The sequence below is a fragment of the Echeneis naucrates genome, chromosome 12, assembly GCF_900963305.1.
Source record: "Echeneis naucrates chromosome 12, fEcheNa1.1, whole genome shotgun sequence".
Taxonomy (NCBI): domain Eukaryota; kingdom Metazoa; phylum Chordata; class Actinopteri; order Carangiformes; family Echeneidae; genus Echeneis; species Echeneis naucrates.
Window position 1 is genome coordinate 17,200,099 of NC_042522.1, and position 18,826 is coordinate 17,218,924.

General features: G+C 41.3%; 1 protein-coding gene and 1 pseudogene across 3 annotated transcripts; one reads left to right on the forward strand and one right to left on the reverse strand.

Moving 5' to 3' along the window:
- Positions 1–31: 31 nt before the first annotated feature.
- Positions 32–12,451, reverse strand: dab2 (DAB adaptor protein 2). Of its 3 annotated transcripts, none has more exons than XM_029516367.1 (15): positions 12,337–12,451; positions 5,535–5,835; positions 5,275–5,414; positions 4,918–5,016; positions 4,699–4,830; positions 4,518–4,601; positions 4,201–4,227; positions 4,062–4,112; positions 3,889–3,951; positions 2,459–3,079; positions 1,795–1,924; positions 1,033–1,668; positions 730–923; positions 561–644; positions 32–468 (listed from the first exon to the last, which is right to left on the reverse strand). In XM_029516367.1, the coding sequence occupies exons 2-14, from the start codon at positions 5,665–5,667 to the stop codon at positions 579–581; spliced, it is 2,376 nt and encodes a 791-aa protein (XP_029372227.1). In that variant the 5' UTR covers positions 5,668–5,835; positions 12,337–12,451; the 3' UTR covers positions 32–468; positions 561–578. The 3 variants fall into 3 exon arrangements, with proteins under 3 accessions (XP_029372227.1, XP_029372226.1, XP_029372229.1); XM_029516366.1 differs by lacking the exon at positions 12,337–12,451 and adding an exon at positions 8,462–8,687; XM_029516369.1 differs by lacking the exons at positions 2,459–3,079; positions 12,337–12,451 and adding an exon at positions 8,462–8,683.
- Positions 12,452–14,340: 1,889 nt separating this feature from the next.
- On the forward strand, positions 14,341–18,344 carry LOC115052387 (complement component C9-like; annotated as a pseudogene).
- Positions 18,345–18,826: the final 482 nt, after the last annotated feature.

The following is an 18,826-nucleotide window of genomic DNA, read 5'->3' on the forward strand; positions in this document are numbered from 1 at the left end:
TTTGTTGATGCTAAATCAATGATGAGCTTACATGAGGACTTCCAACGGAACAACCCATAAATTTAAGAGTCATACTTCAATTGTATATATATATATTTTTTTTTTTTTTCCTTTTAGACGTTATCCAACACTTTGCAGAATGATTGAATTATTTTTTATTTCTTCAATACACAAAGTATCATCAGAGAACCTCTTTGGGCGTTCCTTCTCTCACATACCATGTTTCTTGCTTCAGCAGATCATGACATAACATTTACTTCTTCGATCAGTGGTCTTCAGAAATAAGGAAACTACTGATTAGACAAAAAAAACAAAAAAAACATCACAAATGGGAGGTGTGAAAGACAGATGGATCAGGTACAACATAAGAGCTTGAGGATTTTGGATTGTCTTGCACTTCTTGGAGCAGATTGTCCCAAAGATGATATTCGATGTGAAGATCTCCATTTTCTCCACTGACTATTTCCACTGCAAAGAAATGTGAGAAAGAAAAAAAAGAAATTACATTTTATGTGAAAGGTGCAGAGGTATGTTCAGAAATAAATATATTAAACACTTACATATAGACAAGGTTGTGTTCAAGCAAAGGGATTTCCAAAAGGATCCCCAAACGCAGCTGTTGAGGTCTGACCAACAGGTGCAGTCTACCAAAAAAATAAAAATTACAATCACGACTGTGTATAGTGACTGATATGGTGGGACTTTCTGTCCTTGTATGAACATCTGTACCATAGTTACAGGTGGCACTCCAAACAGACTGGAATCCGGGGACCCAAAAGCTTCATCAAACTTGTCCTGGTTGAGGCCTTCCCCCTGGGAAGAATTGTTTGCAATGGGAGCAGAAGAGAAAGCGGCGTCAAAGAGGTCAGAGTTGAAGCTTGGAGCTGGGGCTGCAGCTGGAGCAGGGGCAGGTTTGCAGGCATCTAAACATCCACATTACAACAGAGGACAAAATGAGGGAAAAATCTCAAGAGATACAAAATACACACCCACTTGTGAAGTTTATCTCACTGATTAATGCGGCTGGTTTACCGGTAGCAACTGTTGAAATTTGACCGATGTCAAAATCATCATGATCTGCGGCATCCTGAGCCAGGCCCACTTTATTGTTAAAGTACTGATCAAATGCTCCCCCTTCGCTGTTGCTGGAGGCTGGAGTAGAGTTGGACATAAGCTCGCCTTTCCTTGCTGGGATGGCTGGAGGCTTGGCAATCTGGAAGTCCTTGAACATGTCCTTTCCAGTCTTCTTCTCCTTATCTCCAAGAGGGTCTAAAGCGGTGAAGGCATTGTTCTCTACCTTTGGAGGGGCCTCTTTAGCAGGTGGCCTTGGTGGGGGTCGTGATGGACCTTGTGGATCACCCATTACAGGGAACGCACTGGCGTGGAAAGGATTGGTCATTGCAGGCTGACCCCAACCTGGAGCAGCAACTGGCACAACTGGTGGTGGCTGGCCCCAGGTGTTGGGTGGCACGCCAAACTGAGCTGGCATCTGCTGGCCCCAAGCTGTCGGAGGTATGGGTAACCCGCCAAAGGCAGATGGCTGTGGAAACCTGGGCTGAGGGCCTGGAGCTGTTGCTCCTGGCATAGGAAACATGGAGGGTGCAGTGGTGGAGGCTCCCCACATGCCTGCTGCAGGGATGCTTGTGGTAGGACCTAACTGTAGATTCCCTGAATATATATATATATATATATAAAAAAAAAGAGCATGGAAGTTTAAAGGGGATGAAACAAAAACTCAAAAAAAGAAAAAGCCTGCATGTGCCTTGTAGACAATGTTTCCCTCTTGTGCATTACCCAAAGCTGTTAAGGAGGAGGGAGCAGAGCTGGCAGGGGTACTGTTGAAAAAGTCATTTGGTGCAGCTGATCCTTCAGTTTGACCAGGAGAAGCAAATAGCTCTGCTCCAAACAGATCACTTGATGTGGACTATTCACAGAAATAAATAAATAATGTGAAGAAACTTGCAAACATTGGCATCATTTTGTACAGCGTGACTAATAAAGTACAGCAACAAATTATTTACAAGACTTATCGATGTCAGAATCAAACATCTGAACACTGATACAACTGAAGCGTGCATCTCCACTTACCAGTGCTGTTATCACTGTAGCATGAATGTTAGAAAATTGGTTATGAGCAGAGATGACAAAGTTGATTGTTCTGCAGCAAAGTCAAAGTGCCTTTTACAAAGCCAGTTAGAGAAGCATGGGCATGCATAAAGAAAGAGTGAATCCAGAAAAACAAGCCCGTTAAATGCTTGTCACATTCACAGGTCGTGCATCTTATGGAAAACCACGTGTATCCTCTAGCATATCCTGTCAGGCACCAATGAATATTCCAAATGCTCAGAGAGTGAGATATTAGCAACTAGTTCCACCCCGGAAAATGTGCAGAAAACCCCATTTTTATGCATCACACATGCACCTCTATACACCGGGTTATCTGGCTTGGGAATTTCACCTTTGCACTCCTTCGACCCCGTCCAGTCTTAGAGCTCTGCGGAGGCGGGTTTATGACAACTGAATCCTTGCTATGAGTCACAGGGGCTTGTGGATGTTGACTTACTCCATTCATGACGGGGGAAGTTGTCAGAGATGAGTCAAAAAATGGGTTTTTGTTTGAGAGAACTGGTCCAGATTCATTTCCATCCATCATGGTCGTTGTGCTGCCCTGAGTAATTTTGCCCCCTAGTGGCCATTGTCCATTACTGAGCGCAAGAATCATGGTCTGACTGGTTAACCCGTTTATCTGCTGTCTAAGGTGTTCAGAGTTTCCATTCAAACCACCATTAGTGAGTGTCTCATTAGTGCTGCCAACAGTGCTGTTTAAGTGACTGGTGGTGATGAAGAGCTGCGAGTTATCGGATGTTGACAGATCGGGAGATTTAGAAAGGGGGTCGTCCCTGAAAGGGTCACTGTCTGGTGTTGGAAAGTAGCCAAATGGTGAAGCAAAGGGATTCTCTGTCTGGGGAGATGCCCTACGGTCAGGGGCACAGGAAGTTTCAAAAGAGTTTCCCTTTATGCAATTCTGATTGCTGTCAACTTCAGCAGAAAAGTCCAGCAAGAGAATATCATTAGAGTCCTGGTTAACATGAGAGGGACAGTGGGAGAGAAGAAAAGATGTATGAATCACTTCTGCAACAGGAGATAAACACATGTGTTTAGACAAAATGAATCACATGGTGCAAAAAGACATGGAGATTTAAAGCTGCTACCTGTAGAATATTTACCTCAAACTATCTACCATGTGAAAGTTGATGGTCCCATTAAAGAAAAGGGTTGCGGTTAGGGGCTAACCCTTTCTCACTTGCCTTCAAACACAGCAAGGTAGACTACATTTGCAGCTGATGGTCATCTCAGCCTAGCTGACATTGACCATTCCTAGTATTGACCTCCAGGTGTCATCAAAGTCAACAAGAAAGAAATTCTCTTTCTCAGAGTCTACTTGTAGCAGCTTTAATTGTTTGATGAACAATAGGATTGGTAAACACACAGCATGAACTCAATTCTTAAAAGATTCTTCAACATTATCAGGAAAATTGACAAATTCTAATATTTGATGCTCAAATAAACTTTGATTAAACACAACACAATAGTCCTTTTAGAATTGAGTTCACACAAACATAACAATGATCTGGGAGGTTCTGGGGTTATTCATAGGAGCAAGTTTTTTTTTTCTGATTAACACACAGAATCGTATTTTAGGCATACGTTTTTGATAGCGGGAGGATGTAGGAAGTCAGATTACCATCACTTAAATGAAGGAATAATGTTTATGCTGTAAATTGTGTATTTTTTGTGTCACTAGCCAGCTTCACTTCATTGACTAAGTATAATTACTCTATGTGCTTCAGAAGAAGGGAGCATTTGACACTATGGCACCACACTTACATTTGGAGACTGAATGTCTGGGGGGGTCGACATGTCTCCAAAAAGGTCAAGCTGTTCCACTGGCTGGATGTCAAAAAAGAAAGAGAAACATACTGTATTTATGCAGATACTATAACAACTAAAACAGGGGATACTTATCAAGGTTGGGCTCCAAACAGAGCAGGAGTTCTTACTTGAGCAGTTTTTACTTCACTGTCCATATTTAGCAAGGCGTCGTTTCCATTCTGAAAACAGAACAAAAAGAAAGAAGAAAGGTTGAAGAAAGGCTGAGGTGAAACTATTTGAAGAAAACAAGTGCTTCCAAGTGCTTACCTCAACTACGGCTGTTCCATTTTCAGCCTGTAAACAGACGGAGACTGTTAATGATTATACTTATTTTCTCAATTTCCTGAGGCACGTTTCATTTCGCATCATTTCAATGGAATGTCTCTAAGATGCGATTCCTTTAAAGAGCACAGAGAGGCAGTGTTGACATTCATGAGGCACGTACAGTGTGTACCCTGTCAAATATCCCAGATGACCAAATGCTTTTCTTTCAGAAAGAAAATTTTCCCACTGTTTGACTTTTTATAAGGGGGGAGGAAAAAAAAAAAAAGCTTTTTCCAGTCATACACCTCTGAGTCAGTTACCTTCTGTGAAGCCTCACACTCTTTCTTCCTCATGTTGAAGATGACCTGGAAGAGATCTTTCAGATCAATGACCAGGGGCTCTGCCTGTATGGAGGCATAGAGACAGCACATTGTCATTATTGTTCATATTACTTTTGTTGTTGTCAGCATCAACAGAGTGTGTGTGTTTGTTAGCCATTACCTGTTGTGCAGTCTTAATGGCGAAAAACTGGTGCTGACCCTCTGCTCCACATACATATCCAAACGCCCTGTTATCAGTCACATCTCGGGCGATGAAGGAGATCTTATTCACCACATGCTCATGTTCGATCACCTGAGTGAACAGGACAAAGGTTTACTAGAATCGCAGATAAAACTCCATTTTGGTCCGACAGTAACAGACGAAAACAGCAGAACTCACTCCTGATTTCTCATCAATGATCTTGATTCCTGACATGGAAATGTTGACCCAGATCCTCTGCTTGTGCTTGCCCTGGGACCGAGCGGCTACCGCCATGCCCTAGAGTGGGAAGACGTGTTTTTTAATATATATCCAAGTAAACAAAACATGAGAAGCCATTTAAAGCCAATGTCTGTGAAGTCTCTGTCGTCCTCTGTCTTCGGAAAATATAGCGCCAAACAATCCACGACATCCATTTTTTTCCAATTGCAGATGAGCTCTATTTGTTCAAGATTCTCTCTGTAGCATGCCATTTCTCCTACAATCATTCATGGATCACAAAGCAAACTGAGCAAAGTCTCAGGTCTCATGCTGTACCTTGAGTTTCATCATGGAGTCCTGGCACATCTTGTCTCCCCGGGCCTCTGGGACATCGTCGATGCCGATCAGTTTAGCCTTGTACCTCACGCCATCGCCTTGAAACCTGCCCAGCAGGTACTCATCTGTCTTCTCTGCAACTGTGAAGAGGAAAAAAAAAAAAAGCCCATTTCATTTTGAAAAATACCTTAAAAATAAATAGCTAATGGAAAGACTTTGGGATAGGCACGATCATGAGCGCATCTGTTTCTGTTGTTTACCTTTCTTCTTCTCTCTCTTGAATGGAACCTTGGACGTGGCTGTTGCAGGGGAGGCCGGAGGACTGTTGGTGGTTGGGGAAGCAACGCTGGGATCGGCATGGACGGGGACACTGTTCTCCACCTCTGCAGACATGGTGTGGAGCGAGCCTCACTGGACAAGCAGACACTTGGGGGAGGGGGGGCTAAAGCAGACGCGCAGCTCCGTGTTCGGGGGCAGCGAGGTCAACCGAGCAGATGACTCTTAACACCCACACATGCTTCTCTCGTTATTTGTCTGGAGAAGTGAAGTGTGGCAGTGTGTCTGGTGTGTGTGTGTGTGTGTGTGTGTGGGGAGACACAAAAAGAGGAAGATGAGTAGTTAATCCTCACTCAGTCCAGATTAAAATGTTAACAAGATACGAGACAGCAAATGGCTACAATGAAAATGCTCTGCGACTTCTACAGAGGCTTCTGAAGTAGCACCTGAAAGAATTTTTGTGCCTCATAAACAAGAATATTCTTTTAACAGTCCACAGTCAACATTTACAACTACAGAAGGAGAAGTGTAATGAGACACATGACCCATAAAAACATCATGGCCTCATATGGATAAGAGCACAGAAAACTCACAAACTTTAACCCAGCTCTGCAGAAAGGTCAGTTGTCCTGAAGGTAAAGAAAGGCAGTTGCTCACAGTCACTTTTAAAAAATTTACCACAGCCACTGACCTTTTTTGTTTATTCAGGATGGAATGACTCAATATTTCTGTAAATCTGCTCATGAACAAAGAAAAGCACATTTTGTGATCATGCTGTCACATCATGTGATTTTCTACCCCCCTCCCAGCCCATAAAAATTCAGTGAGCTGTGCAAGCTGTGCACCAGACGAACAGCGTACTTGTCATACACATCTGCTTATCAATGATACCATCATCATCATTTTAAGTGCCAACACGCAGACATCAGAGCACGAACACCTCGGCAATCACTGTGCAGAAAACACAAGGCACTGTGGCATCACAGTGGATCATAGGAAACGTGACATTCATCTGTAAATACATCAATGTCACAGCCTTTAGCCTTTTATCATGAATAAAACAATTACATGCATTCATCCAGCCAATAATAATAATAATAATAATAATAATTAAAAAAAAGCCATAAAGTTTTCCTTCGCCGCACAGCCGGTAGAATACAACGAGCACACACACAGCTCTGTGAGGGACATACATACCGCTAGGACCACTTCCAGAGCCTGCTCTGACTATACTACCACTGTAAAGAAGTTGTGAGTGCAGTAGGACCGGCCAAAGGTTGAATGTGGGCAAAGGTTGAGCAATTACCTGGAGTTAAACTTACGCCAGCGAAGCAAAATATCTCGTGATGCCCAGCTAAGCAACTATAAATGGAAAATAGAGCCTTTAAATGATCATTTACTCCTGATGCTCTCAAGTGGACTATAAAAGCTGTCATTACTACACTTGATAAAATGGTGGTGTGTTATCAGGCAAAAAAAAAAAAAAAAAAAAAAAAAAAAAAACAACACAGGATTAAAAAAAAAACTAAACAAATAACTCAAAATGTACTTGTGCAGTCGTGTAAATTTAGACTGGTTCAGATTATTGCAGTCCAGCCCTGAGTTAGTGCTCATGATGAAACAAATCAGACAGGCAATTAGTTTGATTTATAACGGAAATGAGAGCTGAGATAAGAGACATAAACTTTTTGGTCACTGAGTGCGTTCCACCTTAGTGCCAAAAGTTAGCTCTGTGTGATTCACATCAGACCATGTCTGAGGTTCTGGATGTTCATTTTTCAGAGCTGGAGAGTGTTTCTTTTCGCTGCTGTTTGACTGGAGCTACTATACAGCTGTAAAACAATAAAAGCTTCACCTTTTCTGCCTGTACTTTTAAGTCAAGGGGACATACACAATAATCCTTTATGCCATTGTGGCATTTAAGTTCCTGTAAGGTTAAGGAGCTTGTTTTCACCACTGTGCAAGGAAGTATGGGAAGAAAAACAAGATCCTAAACACTCGTTGATGCTCACAAAGCATGACACATGATTGCACTTGTCCAGTAACTGCGCTGGTGTCAAGAGTCCCACTGCATGGAGGAGAGCCTAATAAAAAGGGCAAGATGTCAGCTGCTCATTGCAGATTTCAGTTAAAGGTTTACATTTTAACAAGTGACTCAACGGGCAGTCACAACTACCTGATGAGGGAGAAGGAAAAACCTTTTCACAGCATCCAACAAGTGTCACAATACACAAAGAGCCCTAGGCCGCAAAACACGAATGAGAAATTCATATTGGTCAGCAGAATAAATGCAGCGCAGAGGGAGAAATGTCACAATCCTAGGCCGTCAGGAAACGTAAACTACTGCACATCTGGAGGAAATCAGGGAATGACTCAGTCTGCAAGTGAATGAGATGGTGAAATACCACAGGCCCACTGTGAACAGAGAGCATGCAAACACTTTCATACAGAATGGAAACTGGTTTAAAAAAAAAAAACAGGATGTGTGTGTGGATGGTAGATGCAAATCAAAAACTATGAATTAATGAATTGCAGAGCTTTGCCAAGATTAAAAAGTTTGTTGTGTTACTGAGGTTGAAGCCAAAAGGAGACAACTAACATGGACACAAAACGGTTTGTTTTTCCATCTGTGAGGAAGGAAAGGACCACAAAGTGAGTCACAAATGAAACTAACCACTGGATGAAGTTTTACCTCCTTCTATGATGCGCCATCGGTGGAGTTTGAGACTCCACTTTCACAAACTAGCTTTTAATTTTGAATTTGAAGAGTGGAATGACAGACTACATGCTCAGTTTTGGTTTTCTTTTTCTTAAACTGCGCTTCAACTTACTTTAACTTTTCCTGCAAAGCGTTTGGAGGACAAAACGCACAGATGGAAAAATCAAGTTGAACAACACAAACCCCGCTTACCTGTGTGGAAAAGGCGCAGACCCCCTCACAACAACAACACAAAAAAAAAAAGTAAAGTAAGAAATCCTGTTTCTCGTCTGTGTTTTTATTTAATTATTGTTATTATTATTAATATTATTATATTCTGCTCCCGTGATGCATCCGATGCTCCGGTGCTGAAAATGTGAGTAAGAAATCAAACACGGCTGCGGGGGGAAAAAAAAAAAGCGAAGCAAAAGTCGAAGTGAGACGTTTTCCGCTAAAAAAGCTGCGGACAGAAAAGGAGAGCCTGCTGCGGACTCCCAGTTTAACCCTTCACCGACCGACACCGCAGCTCTCCGCTCAGGGGGCGGGCTCTTCACGTGTCTTTAAATGGCTCATCAAAAAAAAAAAAAAGGTGATGCCTTCAATGTCACTGAGGTGTTCAACAGGTGTTTTTGTTTACCCCCCCCCCCCCCAGACACACATACACACACACACACACCAAAACAACAACAACAACAACAACAACATCAGAAGCATTCAAATCACAGCTTTGGGTTCCACGACAGGGAGACACTCATGAAGACTCTCTGAAGAAAGCGATGAGTTTTTGTGAAAAGTGAAGCCTGCATTCTATCTATTGACCATCAGGGTGCAGAGAGAAGTTTGTTTCTGTAGAAGTCATCCAAATTAGTCTAAAGCTTTATTTAATACCACATGGTGTTATTTGTTTTTTTAAATTATGGTCCCATTTAATAAACCCAGAGCAGGTCGGAGCTACCTGCCCTTCCAGATGTATGATTGCTTCTTTTGTAAACTTTGCCAGCTGGCTAGCATCCTAACTTTGGTCGAAGAGAAGACACTGTCACTGCTAACGTTAGCAGTGTGGTAATTGTCAAACTTGGAAGTAGCTCCTTAAAGCTTTCTGTTTTGGTTTCATCGGCCTGCAGCTTTAATGGCATGGTATCACTTTCAGCTAGCTCCAGACTGATTATTAGGCCCAATGAATGCTATCTGCTTGGTGTGTAAATAGAACTGGTTAAACGCTGCCACATCAGGTGGGAAAAAAACAAAACAAAACATGTCTGTGTTGTGTTGTTTGGGCCAAAGCGGCCAAAACTGTGGTTAATTTATTATTTGACTGTATTAGTTAAGATAGGTACACGGAAATGTAAGTGCAGTTAGCTGCCACTGAAAGCAGCATATGTCAGTTGGAAACATCCATTTTACTTTTGCAGTTGTAGGAAAATGACAAAAGCTTGACTGAACATTTGTGGCAACATTTCGCCTTCTTTGAACAATAGCAATCTGAAAAGCACAAAGGCAACCCAACTTCCTCTACCAGCACTGTGACTCCACTGCTCCTTAAATAATAATGATAATAATGAAAAATATCAGTGTAATTTATGTACAATGAGCATCGTGGTGTGACATGTAGACAGAGTGAGAGGAAAGAGGAGCCAAAGCTGGGGAGGAAAGCTCCACTGTTGCTGACGCAGCACTTTTTTCTTTTTGAAAGAGCAGGCAGTCTTAGAGCAATTACAGTAAACTGATGGCTGAAACTGGGTCATCTACTTCCTCAGAAAATGTCTGTTTTGCATTTCATACCATATAGTGATTGAGGCTTGTAATGACAGTTTTTATATTTGCTGCCAGTGCCAATTAATGCTGTTCCCAGGGATGAAATCCTCGCGTCACATAGGAAGTGTTTTGTGTCGTGTTTGCAGGAGCATTCAATGGCTGTTTGTTTAGGATAATTAAGGGAAGAGCCGGGCAGTTAGTATAAGCAGCGGGAGTGGGGGGGGTTGCAATTCAAAGAAAGAAAAATGAAAAGCAATACAAATAAAGTGGAGATAGAGGAATCTGTAATAGTTTTGAAACTAGAGTAAAAATAAACACTGTGATCTGCACTAACATGAGTAGTGAGTCAAGTCAATGTGGCTTTCTTCTGTGAGCCGGTCGCTTTCACTTCTTTAAATTTGTTTTTATTACTATGGGGAGCCATGGCCTCCCAGTGAAAGTACATGTTACAATTTTTAAAAGACTGATGGTAACTTAAACCCCGTGGAAAACGTGGAACAGCTGATACTGTGGTGTCGACTCAGCTCAGTTTGGTGAAAACTCAACAATATTGGTGTGCAAAAATGTGGCAGTGGGCGCTGCGCTGTTTTCCATCTCTTCGGGTGTCTGAGAAGGTCTTAGGCAGCCGTTCATGTCTGTATTATTTTTATATTCAACCTGCGTTTTGCATGTTTGTCTGGTCAGACACTACCACATGATGTTTTCACTGACTTCAAGGAGCAACACGATCCTTATATAGAGCCTTATTATTTTTAATTTTGCTTTATTTTATTTTTTCTCTTCTGTGGGAGTGTTTGCTGATATTTTATTATTATTGGTCATAATTTTCCTTGTTTCGTTATGTATTCATCAAGGTCAGTTCTGGCCACCTAGTAATTTGTTTATTTGGCTAACATTATGGTCACATGAGGTTATTGAGGTGAAGGCTGCTTTTGTGGGGTTGGGTATTTTTACCAACAGGAGACATGATATGATCCCTTTGTTTTTTTTTGTTTTTGTTCTGGGTGGTTTACTTACTTTGTTACAGTTGATTCTTTTTTCTGCATAAACTTCAACCCCCTTTGTGCATCAGCAGCCTTTTTTTTTCATATTTTTTATTTTTTTTTTTTATTTTTTTGTTGGATTAAAGTTTGTTTGAGGACTTTTTGGTTTCACAGATGGAAACTACTTTTTTGCCACCTCTTTGCCAACCTTTTGGTGCCATAAAAAAAAGCCCAAAACTATCACGAAGCCCTCCAACCACAGCAGGAGAAGAGCCAGATGCAACAATCGCATCTGCACCTACTTTGAAAAACTGTGATCATTTGATTTCTATTTATTTTATTTTTTTGGGGCGGCAAAAGAAAACTGTTGAGGACGTGTACAGTGTACTCGATGTTGAAGGTTTAGAGACAAGAAATGAGAGAGAAAAAGAACAGAGGAAGGACGTCCTTCCTGGCTTTGTATCCTGCATTCTGCTGACAGAGGCCAGTTTTCTGGAGATGAGCCCCACAGAAACCAGATAATTTACTCGATGAGTGTCTGTTTTCTCCTTTAGCCTCCAACTGAGGGAGAAAGAAATGTGAATATCTCAAGTTATTTGGAATTTCACCTCCATCTTTTTATTAATACAGTCAGTGCAATAACAGCAGGATTTAGGAAACATATTGTGATTGTTAAACTTCTTTTTAGCGGTATGTTTCTCTGCTCCAGCCTCACTGGGTGAAGATGTTGGGTACAGACGTCGGTTCCTTGTTCTTTGGTGGCACACCCAGTGCAACCACACAATACAGTACATGTAGGACATCTATCTACTTACTCTTGTGGAATTTAAGCTCATGGGAGCTGTAGGGATTCTGTCAGGAAAGGGAAAGGTTTGGGAAACCCTTTTCAAGAAACAGAGTACAGAAGGCATAGGTCAGCACAGAGAGTGAGACATTAGAGGATTTATTTTTATGATAGACTGCTGACAGAGACAATCTAATGGGAAGTGTCCTTTAGTCAGTTTATGACAGGAAGGCCACAATCCAAACATCAAGCATTTGAGGGCGTGAATCCTGGAACCAGTTTCCACCGCAGCCAGAACCTAAGATAGCCACTTATCTACAGTCCATAATTGAGGTAGTCTTAGATTTTATCCTGTTGGTTCTTTTAAGTCTCAGTTACCATTGCAGCTGGGACTTTAGAACAAGTGACAGCGCAGGAATCGACGTCAACATGTTCTGTTGCACGTTACAGCAAGATCCAATGTGGTGTAGAGTGGAAATTACAGTGAAACGTACACTTCTCTGCACCCGCCTCAAAAAAAACAGGAAGTTTTTCTATTCAGGAGAAATATTGGCCAGGCACCTTACCTGCCCTCTGGTTTCCTGAGAGAACTGCCGAACTTCATAAAAGCGGTGACTTCAGCACATATTTGTGCCTCTCCAGCGGAGCATGACCACATAGCCCTTCGACTACCCCAGCTCTGCTTGCAGATAGAGGGAAGGAACCGGGACTGGGCAGCCCCCACATTGACTTTGGAGCCATCGGGGAATTGTCTGACTGTGTTTATTTAAGTCAGCAGAAAGATAGTTTTGCCAAAATACTGATAACTCTGTAATGTGACATTAGTTTAAAAGCAGACATTGCCATCCAGTGCTACCAGATTTCTAATTCTCTTGATATTGATTCACCTGATGATGAACGAGTGGCTTCATAAATCCTTTCTACTTTCAAACTCAGAAACGCTTTCATCTCATTACAATTAAAAATTATCTCTTTTCGCTCTCTTTTTTTGAGTTCATACAGGCTGCTCTGCCTCCTTTTTGAAGAACAGAGTAACGCAATCTCAGCAAAAGCCACCAAGATCACATGACAGATCATTAGATGCAACAGTTGAAAACTTCCTGTACATTGTGCAAGGTTACTTTTGATCTGTTTATAGAAGGAAACAGTGTTTGCTTTGGTGCAGAAGCACATTAGATAAGTTAAATATATGCAGCACATGTTGTTGGAGTCTATATTTGTTAAGTCAACATAAATACATATTCAACGTATGAGAACAAGACTTGTCCAAGCAAATTTAAATAATGCAATTTCTATTCAATGTCTCCATCTTGTGGAGAAGAAGCTGCATTTCACTTCCCATGTGATGAGTTCCAGCACTTAATACCAAAAGCTTCCTGAAATATTTGCTCTGCCTTTCTGTAAGCCTTCCTGAGTGCAGGAGTCCAGGAAACACAGTGCTTCACAGCCAAACAAACCAAACCAAGTAAAAGAGGTAGTCCTGAAAATGAAAACTAACATCATGTTTGAAAGGTAAACGGCCAAACACACGATTTGTACGTTTACGTGTGTGGACTGTCATATAACGTGCTTGGATATGTACTGTACGTACTGTACCATGGCATGGTGACATACCAAGACATTTTGGACAATTACATGCTCCCAACTTTGTCGGAGCAGTTTGGAAATGGCCCCTTCCTGTTCCAACATACCTTGCTTGCACCAGTGCACAAAGTAAGGTCCACAAAGAGTTTGGTGTGGATGAACTTGACTGGCCTGCACACATTCCTGACCTCAACCCGACAGAACACCTTTGGGATGAATTAGAGGAGAGACTGAGAGCCAGGCCTTCTCATCCGTCATCAGCGTGTGACCTCACAAATGTGCTTCTGGAAGAACGGCTAACAAATCCCCATGAACACACTGCTAAGGGTGGACTGACATCTTAAACCCTGTGGGTGAAGAATGGGATATCAAGTTCATAGGCCAGTCAACGCAGGTGAGCGTGTGTGTCTATTATCAATGTGATATTATGTGATATCATCAACTTTTTAAATAAAAGTGACAAACACAGACACAGCTCTCCATGTTCTTCCAAAAGTCAACACTATTTTGAAATATTTGCTGTGCCTCACTGTATGTTTTACAGAGTGCAGGAGTCCATCAAAACAAAGTCCTTTGATACCAAACAAATCTATCAAAAAAAAAAAAAAAGAAAAAAGAAAAAGCAATCCTAAAAATGAAAACATCATTAAAGGTGCATGTTTCTTAAAGTAACTTTGACATTGGACACGCCCTGCAGGGCATTTGGAGCTTTCTATGACTCTGAGGATTAAATGGATTTCAAAAACTTATAAAAGATAGAAAAGCATCTATAATCTCACCAGTACAGTTTACAACTCATGCTGCCAAGTTTTACTTTGTAAATTAGCACAACTGCTTATTTCTCCTCATTGTGTGTTATGAATTAATCAATATCATTATAAGTAAAAACATTTGATGCAATAACTATTGACTTTGCTTTTGCCTCTGTTGTAGCTGGATAATTATTAACAGAGATGTGGCCCAAAAGACTTAATTAGGACATGAGAGCAACTACATTTTCAGTCTTTCAGTCTCAGGCTTCTCGCAGCTTCATCATGAGGGCTGCGCTCCAGCTGGGCTTCTGTGGCCTGTGTCTAACTCTGACTCTTCTTGGAGAAGGAAGGTTTGTTTTGTTTTCATTATATTCACTCAGGCCTTAACAAAGTGAGGATGTTAGTGTTCAACCACTCACTATGGATAAAGTTAACGTGTATAATGTTTTTATTTCAGGGCAGCGCCTTCTGATCCATCACCTGTGGACTGCGCTTGGAGTCGCTGGTCTGAGTGGACTCCTTGTAATCCTTGTACCAAAACCAGAGTGAGTCAGGTCATCGTGAGACATTTATTTTAAGAGAGAAATACAGAATAGACTGAGAAGTTTCTGCATGATCTCATGGACATGTTTTGTGATTGATCTAGTTCAAAATGATTCATTGTTCTGGGGGGGTTTGGGCCCTTGAAAATTGAGACTACAATTTTTTTGCTATAAAACTGCAGTAACTGGCAAAAAGACAGCAGAAACAATGCGAACAAGAAAGCAGAGCACAGTGGCTCTATAGAATTCAAAGGAAATAAAATGTTCAAGAAGGAACAGAGGAGATGAGAGTCTGATATCGAGTCCTCAGATTTGAGCACGCTGGACCTATCAGCTCACCTTTAATAACACATAGACACAATACAGAAAATGTGAACACTGTTGGAAAGACAAACAATAGGATGTGTCATTTTATATTGTCAAAGTTGCAAACAAAAAAAAGGACACATGAGAGAAAAGGAGCAATTTGAGTGTTAATTTTGCTGAATTTAACGGAGCCTATTATTTCTGATCGTCAGAGAAAGTCTCGGTCTATAGAAGTGTTTGGCCAGTTTGGAGGCCAGGCCTGCTTGGGATCCATTGGAGCTGTGGAAACTTGTACAAGCACCACGACATGTGCCCCTCCATCGACCCGTCTGTGCTCCAACTCTGAGTTCACATGCGAGTCAGGTACCTCAAAGTGTTTTACATCTCCTTGAGTACCTCTCTTTTAAATTCATCCGAACCCAAAACTTTAACCCCTCCGCTTTGCACAGGTTTTTGCATCAGTAAGAGTTTGAAGTGCAATGGGGACTTTGACTGTGAAGATGGATCTGATGAGGAGTGTGACCCGCTGAATCATAATCCTTGTGGCTCACGTGTCTTGAACACTAATGACCCTGGCAGATATGCCGGACAAGGGTAAGAGCAGATGATTTCAACTGTGATGACATCAGGCCAGCAAATTGGTGCGTTCATGGGGAAGTGATCACAGCAAACACAGCTGGAAGCACTTTTATTTTATCTTGGGTTGCTTTTAGTTGCGAAAAATACATTAAATCTAGTCTCTAGTCTGAAACGAACCTTTATGTCCATGCACCAGAATCAACATCTTGGGGCAAACACCTACAAAATTCGCATTCAACAATGACTACTTCAACGGAGAATGTGCAGAAGTGATGAATCCAAACACCAAAATAAAGGAAAGGCTTCCTTGGAACGTTGGTTTTCTCAACTATGAGGTCCGCCTCAACATTTTTTTCTTATTTTATGCCAAGGATTCATTCACTGCACATGTGATTTTAAGTAAAATTATGATGAATATGTCACTTCTGTCTCTCCATTCCTTCACCATCTTTCAGATTCCAATTGAGGAAACTGTCTTGACAGAAATCTATGCAAATGCACAAAGCTTTATGAGGAAATTGGTGAACGAGCTACCTTCCAATGTTGAGGCTGGACTTTCCTACAAATTCATCCGAAGTGAGGACCCCTTTCCAGGTTTTGACGAAACTTTTTCCCAGGCAGTACGGCTCGGCAAGATCAGAGACTTCTTAGGACGCAGAAACAGTCAGGTAAAGACCAGCAAACAGGACAATCTAAAGGCACATGACATCAGCTAAACAAAACAAAACAAAACAAAAAAAAAACCCAAACACAAAAACTGAAATTTGTCATCTACAATCTCTCAAAAATGAATGCAACGTCTAAGTCCATATTGATGATTCCTAATAATGCCTGTCCCATTCATGCAGAACAGGAGCTACATGTGGGTGAAGGTCCGTCTACAGCTGATCACCTACACAATGCGCTCTAGTGAACTCAAAGTGGCAGAAGAATTCCTGAATGATGTTAGAGCTTTGCCTTTGGCGTATGAGAAGGGTGAATATTTTGCCTTCCTGGAGGACTATGGAACCCACTACACCAAAAGTGGGAAATATGGGGGCGAATATGAGCTGATCTACGTTCTCAACCAGGACGCCATCAGGGCCAAAGGTATGTGTGCCTCACTCTAAGGGGCGCATTTTTAAAGACATTTTTGAGAAGTAACGAGATTTTATCCTTTATCCCTTTGGCAGGTCTGACAGAGAGCATGGTTCAAGAGTGTCTCAAAAATGGCATCCGACAAGAAGCAACTTCAATCAACAGATGTAATGATGTGACAAACACGAATGGAGGTTTGCTTTTCTTGGTTTTCACAAGCCAATTAGTTATTAAAAATATAGCTTTGGATTTTTTTAAGCCTTTCTTAAAACAATGCAAACAAGATGAACATTTGAAGACTCCTGCTGAAACATATCTGCCAACACAGGAGCTCTCACTCCATGACCTGGACATTCGGAAGTGGAGTCTGAATGAAGTTTCAGAAACTTCAGTTAGCCAAAGCTAGCATACGGTCTATTCATCAGATACCAAGCTGTGAATTTTGAAGACAAACGATAATTGGATACAGACACAAAGAGAGAATCTAGGATTCAAAAGAAAGCAACTTTGGAAACTTGTATTAAGATTGACGTAAAAATCCAAACCTAACCCCTGTTTTCTTTGGAGACACAATAGATTTAAATTGACATCATTGAAGCCGGTGACTAAATGTTTTTCTGCTGTTGGCGTTTGGGTGATGATGGAAAAACAGTGGTGGACCAGATCTTAACCACAATCAAAGGAGGGTCTCTCAGTCTCTCAGCGTCTATATATGCTCAGCTGCAAAAGACTGGCGTGATAGATGCCGCAAGCTATGAGAACTGGAAACAGACCATCAACGTGTCCCCTACACATATTTACAGTAAGGTAGGACACTTGCACATTAACCTTCACCATGTTGTTTTTTTAATCAAAATAAAGCATATTTGCTCTAATTCATACCATCTTTTATCATCTATGTTCCCATAAATGGGAGCACAATTTAAAGAATTTCACTTTGTGTTGTTTGGAGGCAGACTTCAGATGATCAGTTAACACCATGTATAATAGAGAAACATTTCTCAGCTTATCAATCAGGTGAAGAGAAGTAGATCAGTTTTCAGATCAGTTTCAATACAATATGACTTGTTTTTACAACCAAGGAATCGCCTCCTGGTGGTGTTTAGGTAGAAAGCAGGCTCTGCAACATTCGGTCTATGGTACACATATTTATTTTCCTCCTCAGAATGATGTATGACAGCTGAACTCAGTAGTGTTTTATGTTACTGTATTCTGAGCTGATGTGTAAATTGTGTTCTTCCTGGCAGCCAGAGCCGATCCATAGGCTGATTCCACTGGATATGCTTCACGCTACCAACAGGATAGTCAACTTGCAACGTGCCACAGACGAGTATATAGCAGAGTATAATGTGTCCAAGTGTAAGCCTTGTCAGAATGGAGGCACGGTTATTCAGGTGGACGGGAAGTGTGTGTGTTTGTGCTCTCCGCTGTATGAAGGCCTGGCCTGCCAGACTCACAAAGCTTAATGCCCAGGTAAGGCTGAACAGCTGGGCAGATGAAGAAGAGAGATGGAAACATGCGCAGTATCCCAACATGACAGTTTGTTTCCGTGCTAATGTTTGAATATCTTTCGAAGATGCCAGAGAAGAAGTTAGGGTCCAGGGTAACTGGTCATGCTGGGGCGGCTGGAGTAGCTGCTCTGGAGGGAAACGCAGCAGGGCACGTTTCTGCAACAGAGGCGGGCTTCCAGGAGCCGAATGCAGCAGAAACACTGTCAATGACCAATACTGTTAATCTGAGAGAGGACCATAGAACAAACACAACCTCTGTTAGACTGTTCCTAAACAACTATGTCAACACAATAAAAGGCCAAATTATTTAAAGTCATGAACATTCATGTCTTTACTTGTTTAATTAGAACAACAGTGTCATCTTTAGGTTGGCACAAGATAATTAGATAATTCAGAATTTTAAATAAATATAAATTTACATAAAATCAATTTTTAATATGTTAGTTGTCTGTTGTGTTACTAATGTGTTATACCTTTTTTATTTCGGGGGGCCTGAGGTTACCTAGATTGTAAATAGTTATCTAGAGAAATTTGGTTGAAAAACATGATGAACCCAAAATGATATAATTATTACTGTAGTACAAATGGGATTAATCGTCAGCTCAGCTTCTGTCATGAGTTGGTGCTTTGTATTGAGTCAAATCAAAAGGAATTTATAAAAAAAAAAAGTTTTTTTCTTCAGGGAATACTCCGACTGTATTTAAA